This window comes from Myotis brandtii, unplaced genomic scaffold (genome assembly GCF_000412655.1).
Source record: "Myotis brandtii unplaced genomic scaffold, ASM41265v1 scaffold423, whole genome shotgun sequence".
Classification (NCBI taxonomy): domain Eukaryota; kingdom Metazoa; phylum Chordata; class Mammalia; order Chiroptera; family Vespertilionidae; genus Myotis; species Myotis brandtii.
The window spans coordinates 1467168-1478564 of NW_005366214.1; the positions used below are offsets into that span (position 1 = coordinate 1467168).

At 42.2% G+C, this 11397-nt stretch overlaps 1 protein-coding gene across 4 annotated transcripts in view; it reads left to right on the plus strand.

Moving 5' to 3' along the window:
• The window catches only part of PPP2R5E (protein phosphatase 2, regulatory subunit B', epsilon isoform), a 176714-nt gene that overhangs the window by 103878 nt on the left and 61439 nt on the right, over window positions 1-11397 (plus strand). For all 4 annotated transcript variants that reach the window (XM_005874037.2, XM_005874036.2, XM_014545932.1 and 1 more), the window contains one exon: window positions 8997-9098. In XM_005874037.2, the coding sequence (XP_005874099.1) occupies window positions 8997-9098 (102 nt within the window). The remainder of the gene's footprint in view (window positions 1-8996; window positions 9099-11397) is intronic.

Consider the following 11397-nt stretch of genomic DNA (forward strand, 5'->3'; position numbering starts at 1 on the left):
TCCCCCCGTCACTCACAGAGTAGGGCCGCTAGGGGAGTTGGGGCACCGCCCCCTGTTACACACAGAGCAGCAGGGTGATCAGGGGGTTTGGGCGCTGCCCCCTGTCATGCTGATCCCGGTGCCGGGAGCCTCGCTGCTCCGCTGATCCCGGTGCTGGGAGGCCTATTACCCTTTTACTATATAGGATAGAGGCCTGGTGCATGGGTAGGGGCTGGCTGGTTTGCCCTGAAGGGTGTCCTGGATCAGGGTGGGGGTCCCCACTGGGGTGCCTGGCCAGTCTGGGTGAGGGGCTGAGGGCTGTTTTCCGGCTGGCGAGTGACTAAAGCTTCCAACCGCTCCTTGTTTTCTTCTCTTTTTTTTTTTTTTTTTTTGGGCCAGCTTTAGCTCTGGGGCCTTGCTGCTGAAAACATAGATACAATGTTGAGGTCTGAGCCCGGCTGAATGGAAGCCCTTTTCTGGGGTTTTGTTTAGCTTCTTATTTGCAACATAGTATATAGTTGCTTAGAGTTGCAACTGAGAGGCTGGCAAGTGAGGCGGGGAACGTTGGAATCTGCAGCAAGCAAGCCTCCCTGCTCGCTTCAGTGCCTGGCTGCCGGCCGCCATCTTGGCTGACAGTTAATTTGCATATACTCACTGATTAGCCAATGAAAAGGGTAGCGGTCGTACGCCAATTACCATGTTTCTCTTTTATTAGTGTAGATTGGCTGTTTGTATGTCTTCTTGGGAGAGGTGTATTTTCAGATCCTCTGCCCACTTTTTGATTGGATTGTTTATTTGTTTGGTGTTAAGTTTAATGAGTTCTTTATATATTTTGAAAATTAAACCTTTGTTGGAGCTACTGTTTGCAAATATCATCTCCCATCTGGTTGGCTGCTTGTTTGTCTTTTTGTCTGTTTCTTTTGCTGTGCAGAAGCTCTTCAGTTTGATATAGTCCCATTCATTTACTTTTGCCTTAACATCTCTTGCCTTTGGCGTCAAGTCCAAAATGTGTTCGCTACCACCCAGGTCCATAAGATTGGTACCTATATTTTCGTCTATGTAACTTATAGTTTTTGGTTTTATGTTTAAATGTTTGATCCATTTTGAATTAATTTTTGTACATGGGGACAAACTGTAATTCAGTTTCATTTGTTTGCATATGGCTTTCCAGTTTTCCCAGCACCACTTCTTGAAGAAACTGTCTTTACTCCAATGTGCATTTCTGGCTCCTTTGTTGAAAATTATCTGTCCATATATGTATGGTTTTATAACTGGGCTCTTTATTCTGTTCCATTGATCTGTGTGTCTGTTTCTCTGCTAATGCCATGGTGTTTTGATTTTCGTAGCTCTGTAGTATAATTTGAAGTCAGGTAGCGTGATTCTTTCTTTTCAGGATTGCTTTGGCTATTCTGGGTCTTTTGTGGTTCTATACAAATCTGATGGTTTCTTGTTCTATTTGTTTAAAAAATGTCATTGGGATTTTGATGGGGATTGCTTTAAATCTGTATAGTGCTTTGAGTAATATGGCCATTTTAACTATGTTGCTTCTGCCAATCCATGAACATGGGATGTTTTTCCATTTCATTGTGTCTTTTTCAATCTCTTTTAATAATGCTTTGTAATTTTCAGTAAATAGGTCTTTCACATTCTTTGTTAAGTTTATTCCTAGGTATTTTATTCTTTTGGTTGCTATTGCAAAAGGAATTGTTTTTTCCATTTTTTTTAAGTTTGTTGTTTGTATACAGGAAGGCAATGGATTTTTGTACATTGATTTTGTATCCTGCAACTTGACTGTATTTGTTTATTCTTTCTAGTAGTTTTTTGGTTGTGGAAGACGGCGAGTACTGGTGTTTACCTACGTCGTCATCTTAGTTCTCTATTTATGACTTTTATGTTATAAAACAAATTACATAGCAAGGTACCTAGACAAATTTTGTTAGAATTTTAGTTCTCATTCTTAGAGTCTAAATATTTATTACAAATTCTAGTATGTTTGGAAATAGTCTCTCTTTTTAAATGTCTGATTTATAGCCTTAAAACAAGTTTTGCTTATGTTCACATTTTTTGTTTTGCATGTTTTTTAAAAAATTGTATCCATAGTAAATGTTGATGAACTCCTCAGAGATTTTCCCATTTTCTTTCAGGATTTAGTTTTACTGTATCCATTTAGATGAATCTGTTGGGATAACACAAAATATTATGAGAATAATGCCTGCTGACCTAGCTTCAACATTGCAGCTCAGTGATATTATTGAAATTGTTACTTGCATGATGTCTTAATACAAATAGTGCTAAAGAAATAATGAGACTTTGAAATTTGCTTGATGATCTCTAACATCATTCATTTAATCCTTTTTGTTAGAAAATTTACTGTTTAGATGTAATCTCAAGAAAATTGATTTTATAGCTTTGATGTCATTATATTTGTACTTAACAGTTTTCTTGCAGTCTTACATAATTGCATGACATTAGTTTCACAGATAAAAGGTCAACTCATTCATCTGCTTTTATCACAGAAAGATGACACCTAATCAGCTAGAAAGATGATTGTAAAGCACAAAGAAGTTGATTTACGTTGCCTTATTATACTGTAGTAAAAGTGGTTCCCAGTTTACCTAAGCCTTAAATAATGATCGTGCTAACAAATATGTAACTAACAGAAATTGAGACTGTTTAACAACTCTCACTATATTTTCCTTACCCTCTATTTTGTTCAGTGTTAATCTTGGTTGATATTTACGAATAGTTACTAGATACTAGCCACATTCTCTTCTTTTATAATTTGCTAATCATTTTTCTTAAACAACAACAAAATGTCATCAAAATTATGGTGTAAAATTAGTAGTCTATGGAGATAAAAGTGTTGGGAATAGTGAGTTTCTTTTCTGTAGTAATTTTAATTTTTAGTGATTTGTATTTTGATATTGCATGTGAAAGGTAATGCTGTTTGTTTAATGAAAACTTGAAAATATACCTAAATACTTCTTCCTCTTTTGCTTATTGGGCCATCCACTTGGGGACCTTTTAGTCCCTTCTTTCATTTTTGGCCAGGACTTTGAAATTTATATTTTGCACCATAGTTAACAGGAATCAACAGTAACTAAAAAACTGAAAAATAAGCAAGCAGCTGCTCGGTCCTGTGCCTTCCTTGCAGCACAACCCTCTTTCTTCCTCTTCCTCAGCAGGCTGCAGTGCCAGTTCTGCGCACAACTGACTTGTACCCAATGGATGTTCTTAATCAATATTAGTGTTATTTTAGAGTTGTCAGATTTAGCAAATAAAAACACAGGCTATCTAGTTACATTTGAATTTCAGATAAACAACAAAACAACATTTTTTTTTAGTCTGAGTGTGTCCATTAATAATATGTGGACATACTTGAACTAAAAAATATTTATATAAAATTCAGATTTATTTGGTAATCTTAGTTATTTCCACTTATTGTATACTAGAGGCCTGGTGCACAAAATTGGTGCATGGGTGGGGTCCCTAGTCCTGGCTGGCGATCAGGGTCTATTGGGGCCATCTCACCCAGTCCCCATTGTGGCCGGGCTGGCCGGGGCCTGACGATTGCTGACTGGGGCCTGCCTGACAGGGCCTGCTGGACACGGGGTGCGGGGGGAAGGATGGGGGTTGGGACCACGGAGGTTTACCTGCTGGGGGAGGGACCGGGGGAGGTTGGTTGGCCGTGGGAGATTGGCTGTGGAAGCACACTGACCACCAAGGGGCATCTCCTGCGTTGAGTGTCTGCCCTCTGGTGGTCAATGCATGTCATAGCGACTAGTTGACCGGTCATGCTAGGCATTCAGAAATTAGTAAGGAAGTTCTTAGGGGGCTCAAAATCTAATTGGAGGAGATAAGAGAAGGGATGGGAGGAATAGGAACACCAGAGAGGAAACTATTATAATACTAGTAATCTAGATATTTGGTGTTGGGGGTCTGACCCAGACAGTGGGAATGAAGAGGTTGTTATATTTCCCTGTTAATGCTGAGCAAGGTCATCAGCTTATACCTGAACTAGAGGCCCGATACACGAAATTCGTGCAAGGGGTTTGGCCACTGCTGCTGTGGCGGCCACCTCTGCCTCGGCCCCCACCACTGTGGCTTTATCCTGAAGGTCGACCGGAAGGACATCTGGTCTAATTAGCATATTACGCTTTATTATTACAGATTATAGATGTCCTCAGGTAGGTAAATAGTTTTTATGGGTGCCGTTGAGGGCCACTGGCAGGCCAAGAACCTAGGAAGAAGATTATGAGAGGTGAGAAAATGAAAGAATAATAAAAATAATAAAAAGAAATGGGGAGGCAGAAGGCTCTACCTGAGGAAAAAGAGATATATAAAGAAGTAAGGTTCATACATGGTCTTCATGGGTGGGGATAGAGGCAGTATGCCAGAGAAAGACCCTGAAAACCAATCCTCTTTGCCTATTGGGGCACTGTGTTGCCTTGAAAAACCCATAAGCTCTTTGAGCCTCACTCCTTATTTGTAAGATGAAGGTGCTGGATGAAGAAGTTTCTAATATCTGATTCTGAAAGCCATTTTGTGCATCCTCTAATCCTAGGTTTTCTATTTGTTTTAATATCTGCTCCTCCCATTCCCCAGCCTTGCTTTCGGGCCTTATAGTCACTTATTGGAGGTCAGGCCAGGGCCTTCAAGCTTTTAGTTTGATTCCAGCATTCAGTGTTTATTATAATACTACTAGAGGCCTGGTGCATGAAAATTCATGCACTGGAGTGGGGTCCCTCAGCCCGGCCTGCCCCCTCTCACAGTCTGGGAGCCCTCAGGGGCAGGAGGCGACCCGACGATCAGGGGAAGGCGATGCCCCATCACCCCTCAGCTGCTGCCACTGCTGGCAGCACCGGCCGGCCCTGGTTACCCGAGCCTTGGGAGGCCCTGGGTGGCTGGGCAGCCGCCATCAGAGGCTTGCCTGTGCCTCGGGCTGGCCCTGGGGGGCTGAGGGAACTGGGGGTCTCTGAAGGCAGGCACACAGAGCGTGCCCGGCCTTGCTGAGCCTGCTGCCCCGGCGGGGATGAGGGGACTGGGCGCCACCATCTTGTGGCTGTGGACGCCACCATCTTTGAGGGCGTAGCAGTCATTTAGCATATTCCCTCCTTATTGGCTATGGGCCTGCCATCTTTGAGGGCGGGGCAGTAAATTAGCATATTCCCTCCTTATTGGCTGTGGGCGCTGCACTCTTTGAGGGTGGGACAGTCAATTAGCATATTCCCTCCTTATCGGATGTGGGCACTGCCATCTTTGTGACGGTGTGAGGGTCAATTAGCATATTCCTGCTTTATTAGATAGGATAGGCCCGGTACACGAAATTCGTGCATGGGTAGAGTCCCTAGGCCTGGCCGGCAATCAGGGCCAATTGGGGCCTTCCGGCTGCTGGCCGGGGCCTTCCTTCGTTCCATGCTGCCAACTGGTGATCAGCGCACATCATATGGAGGGGTCGAACTGCCAGTAGGTTGAACTCCCCGTCAGCCTTTTCTTTTTTCTCTTCTCTAAAATTCGATACCTTGCACAAGTTGCACAGATCACTGAACCAAGTTATTTATTTGTATTTTATTTATTTGTATTTATATTTTTTAATTTATTTTATTTATTTATTTTTAAAAAATATATATATTTTATTGATTTTTCCACAGAGAGGAAGGGAGAGGGACAGAGAGTCAGAAACATTAATGAGAGAGAAACATTGATCAGCTGCCCCCCGCACACTCCCCACTGGGGATGTACCCGCAACCAAGGTACATGCCCTTGACCGGAACCGAACCCGTGACCCCTCAGTCCACAGGCCGACGCTCTATCCACTGAGCCAAACTGGTCAGGGCTTAATTTATTTTTTGATTGATTTCAGAAGAAGGGAGAGGGAGAGAGGGATAGAAACATCAAGGATGAGAGAGAATCATGGATCGGTTGTCTCCTCCATACCCCCTGTTGGGGATGGAGCCCACAACCTGGGCATGTGGCCTGACTTGGAATCAAGCCATGATCTTCTGGTTTATGGGTCAACACTTAACCACTGAGCCACACTGGCTGGGCCACACTTTTATTTTGTGAATATTTATTGGATGCTTGGTATATGCTAGGAAAACAAATGTGAATATGACATTGAATATTTCTGATTAGTGGGGAGAGTAAAACAAATATGTAAACAACTAATTAGTATAGCACATGGTGGGCACTGTCAGAGAGTTTATGTGTCCAGGAATACAGAGGAACAGAAGTTTCTATCTCTTTTTTAAAAAAATATATATTTTATTGATTTTTTTTTTACAGAGAGGAAGGGAGAGGGATAGAGAGTTAGAAACTCGATGAGAGAAACATCGATCAGCTGTCTCCTGCACACTTCCTACTGGGTATGTGCTCACAACCAAGGTATATGCCCTTGACCTGAATCGAACCTGGGACCCTTCAGTCCGCAGGCTGATGCTCTATCCACTGAGCCAAACCAGTTAGGGCAAGATTCTATCTCTTTATCCAGATTTTGACTATACAAAAGCCTGTTTTAATTTTTTTTTTTTACTTTTATGGTTTACTTTCATATCTCAGGAGAGGAAGAAAACTTGTTACAAATATAGTAAATATAAATGATTTAATTAGAATGAAAACTCAATGCAGTTTTTGAAATATGTATATAGTTTAATGAAGACTTGAAAGCAAATTATTAAAAGACTTTTGTCCTTGTGATTGCAGTATGACTGATTGAAGAGAAGTCAAAGGTTGATGGTCATGAAAACTCATTAGTTTCTTTGTATATTTAATTTCTAATAATCATTGGAAGGGACAAAAGTGAAACAGTAGCACTGTGCATGCTGTCATTAGCCATAGCAAAAACATCCTAATATACTCTTTTTCAGTAATCTAAACTAAATTCCAGCAAAAGATGTGGTCTACCTACTCTTCTAGAATGCAGTGGTGGAGCTTAACAATTTGGGTTCGGTTGTAACTTCTGGTTACTAACTGCAACCTGAGATGTTAACAACACTTGCTTTATCAATGGTAAATTGGGGATAATAATAATAATATGCAATTTTTAGCGTTGCTACACCCAATAGCAACTGCTTTATGTTCATCTTATTCTCAGAACAGCATTTGCTGCTGTTGATTTATTTCTTAGGACATTCTTTCTTAGCTCCCGAGACCCCCAAACTTTATTTCTTTTCTTCAACCTTCTACTCCTTTCATTTGTCTTTCTTGGCTGTTCTTTTTCTATCTGATTTCTAAATGTTGGGTGCCTGAGGACCTTTTACTTCTCTACTCCATTCCAAGGTGTCCCATTAGTCCCATGGTTGTAAATATCATGTATATGCTGATGTGTTCTTTTGTCTCCAGTCCTGACCTGTTCAGCTCTGAATTTATGTGATTAAATCCAGATATTCACATATTGCTTGTTCCTAGATATTGCTTGTTCCTGCAACACATTCCTAACTGGATCTCTGGGTCTTTCCACCAAAACAAGCAAACAAAGAAACCCTTTCTCTTTCCGACCTCTCTCTATCTTGGGTAAATGGCCTTAAATCTATGACTCATACTTGATTCTTTCTTCTCCTCCACCCCATATATCCAAGTCAGCAGTATGTATATTGAATCAATTTATTTCTGTCTGTCTTCTCTGTCACCATCCTAGTCCAAACCATCATCATCTCTTACTATGTTCACAGGGCTTCTGACTTGTTTTCTTCCTGTCTATTCTGTACATAGCTACCAGAGTCATTTTTCTATAAAGCAAAAATCAACTCATGTCATGTCTATGATTAAGATCCTCTGGTGGCTTCCTATGGCACTTAAAATAAAATTGAATCTCCTTTGCATGGCTTATACACCTGGGCTTAGTTTCCATAGCTAGGAAATTGGGAATCTGACTTGCACTAGAATGTAAGCTCCAAGGAGGCACAGCTTTTTATCTGCGTTGCTCACTGTTATTTTCCTAGTTCCCAGAACAGTGTGCACATACACAATGAACACTTAATAAATACTTGTTGAATGAATAAACACATTTAAGTGATATGGGCCCCCCAAAGCCTTTCTTCTTCCCTATTTCAGATCAGCATATTAAAGCTTAGTATTTTCTGCATGTATAGAAAGTCCAACAGAGGCTTCTGGTGCAGTATCTCCTTGCTGTTCCTTCATTGCTTTCTAATCATATAACTCGCCCTCTCCCCCATTTTCTTCCCTGTTTTATTCTTCAGATCTGAGGATATGTTTAGAGATACTTAGGATACTTAGGAGATGATAGGTAAGTACGTCAAGAAAAAGAATAGAAATTGAAAAGGAACTCTGAGAATAGTAGCAATAGCATTTAAAAATAAGCATTTTACTGTAGAAATATTGGAATATATACAAAAATAATAGAATAGTATAATGAATCTTCATCTTGTCATCACCCAGTAAAAACAGTTACAAACTCATGGCCATTCTTTGAGCAACTAGCATTTAATTTGGAAATTGCCTGTGCCTGGTTTATAGAGGTTTGTATCTTATCCCGGGCTTGTTATTATTTTGTAAACCAACAGAACAGATTAGGTCTGATTTTAAGCCTATTAGAAGAGTTCTGACCTATCTTCTCTGATGTATTTTTTGTGAATGCCTGAAATTTCTCCATTAATTCAACTGTCAATTTGAAAATTGTGAATAAGCCTGAGAAGGGAAATGCATGAAGCCCATTAACAGTTATTTATATCTTAGTGTAAATTGGTTAAATAGAAGCCTGTTGACTGGTAAGTAACCAAAAGCAGGCTTTGATGGAAGGTATACTGTCATAGGGACCTGCGGTGGGAAAGACATAGGACAGGGATTACTGTTCAAGGGGGTAGAAGGTGCTGCTTTGCAGCCTCCAGGCTTTGCCTAGAGGTGGTCCTGACCTCGAAGCCTATAGAAAGAGGCCCTCGTTCCAGTTTGGTGATACTCCTGTCATCTGTCATCTGTGTTCCTTTTGGCTGGCTGCAAGATCTGTGTAGGGCTGCCTGGGAGGTGCTTCCCAGCTAACTCTGCTGCCTGTTTATTTTTAGGTATCTTGCAATATATTCAGAACTCTCCCTCCTAGTGACAGCAATGAATTTGATCCAGAAGAAGATGAACCCACGCTTGAGGCATCGTGGCCACACTTACAGGTACTTTGAACTACCATTTGTTATAAAAGAAAGATTCATTAACTTATTAGCTGATTAGCATGGGCATTTCTTGAGGGTCGTTAGTTACTTAAATCAAATTAGGGAACATAATTGGGAAGCCAGAGAATGTCTTTTATCTTTCTTATTTTTGATAATTAGGATGCAAAAGAATAAAATAATAAGTTTCAGGACAATGCTTTAGTGTGGGCCCTCCCACGTTGCAAGTCCAACAGGCAGTTCTTGCTCTTTTATTAGAGTTTCTGTGTGAACTGCCTGCTGGAAGCTCAAGCAAGAACAGAACTGTTTTCACATTAATATTAGTTAGATGTGATTAGGTCACAGAGTACACATCTCATTTTCAGCAGTGGGTAGCCTGGGGACTTGTATGCCTGTCTTCATGATAACCACAAATATGTTTCTTTAGCCTGCAAGGGCAAAAACAAATTGCAGTAGCTATTTCAGAGTGTTGGAAGGAGGAGCAATAGCTGAGGTAACGCTTGTGTGATGGCCAGTTTTCCAATCACACTCATATATCAGGACAGATCAGGGCCATCCCTGCATCTCCTTTCCAAGTACTGGGCCCATCTGTGTTGTATTTACTTATTCATACTGGTCATTTCCCATCCTCCTTTCCTGGCTGTCTTCTGTAGAACAACATTTCTCAAAAGAATAGAACAAGGAAATTTAATGTAAGGAACCCCAAAGTCATCTTCACCAAGTCAGACTGTCCTCAGAGGTTGGGTCCTCAGAGGCTTGTCCTCAGAGAACTAGCAAGGAGGGAAAGGATGGAAGAGGAAGGATATTATCTTGTACATCTTTACCTCACTGCATCTTTGTGGCTGTGCTCGTGGTTACTGGTTGACTTTCTGAAATGCAGAATCTATTTATCCATCTATATATAAAAGCCTAAGCGACCTTTACGACTGGTTGCTATGATGCGCACTGACTACCAGGGGGAAGATGCTTAACTCAGAAGCTGCCCCCTGGTGGTCAGTGCTCTCCCACAGCCAACCTCCCCTGGCCGTCCAACCTCCCGTGGTCCCTCCTCTCAACTGGCTGGCCCCGATCATCCCCAATGGGGACTAGATGAGATGGCCTCCATGGCCCCGATTGCTGCCCAGGCCGAGGGAACCCACCCGTGCACGAATTCATGCACCAGGCCTCTAGTATATATAAAAGGCTAATATGCTAAGTGTCCCTCTGCCCATCTGACTGGTTGCTGTGACACACACTGACCACCAGGGGGAAGACGCTCAACGCAGGAGCTGCTATGATGCACATTAGCCATTTACAGAGAAATGACAGTACCGACCTTGCGCTGACAAAGCAACACTTGGCTCCCCCTAAGCGGGACACAGGCCCCACCACTACACCAGAGTGACAGCTCACCAAATCACAGCTGACGCTGCCTTGGCGCAAAATGCGGCCCACAGCCCAGCCCATCCCGGAAACAGTTGCTGTGGCTGCCCGGGTAATGAAGTCACGTAGCAACGCCTGGCTTCCTCTCTCCCTAGCGACAACTAGCCTCCTTGCAGTTTCTTCAGCCCAGGAACACAACTTGCTTTATAGCCAGGAGCAAACATTTCACACTTTAACCAAATGTCTGTGAAGTGTTTTCCCATACTTCATCTCATTTGATCCTCACAGAAGTCCTGGAGTAGGTAGATAGGAGACTCAGTGGAATCTTGTTTTCTTTTCATTAGCTGGAAAACGGAGATTTAGAAAGTTTAGATACTTGACCCAACTGAAAAGAAGTAAGAAACGATGGACCTTGAAAATGACTTCAGGTTTTCTCACTGTGCAGAATATAGTCAAACACTGCTGCACTTAAATATTTTACCCTTTGTTCTCCCTGTGTGATCTACAATAATAATGTGCTTAGTGTAGATATTTACTGCTGTATTGCTGACAATTACCTGAAAGAGAAGTTGGGGTGCTTCACTGGGCTGGAAAAAGTTTAGCTACATCAGAGAGCAGGTCTAATTAAGCAAGTTTATTCTATCCTATATAATAAAGAGGTAATATGTAAATTAACCCTCACATCCTCACAAGATGGCTGCCTACGACCAGGCCGGCAGGGTGGTTAGTGAGGGACAAACAAATGACTGAACAGCAGGCTGCGTGGGGCGACTAGGCTGGCACGGGGGTTAGTGAGGGACGAACAAATGACTGAACAGCAGGCTGCATGGGGCGACCAGACCAGCGGGGTGGGGCCGTGAGGGGCTACCAGGCCGGCAGGGGGGGCAGTTGGCAGCGACCAGGCCAGCAGCGAGGGTAGTTGGGGGTGACCAGGCCGGTG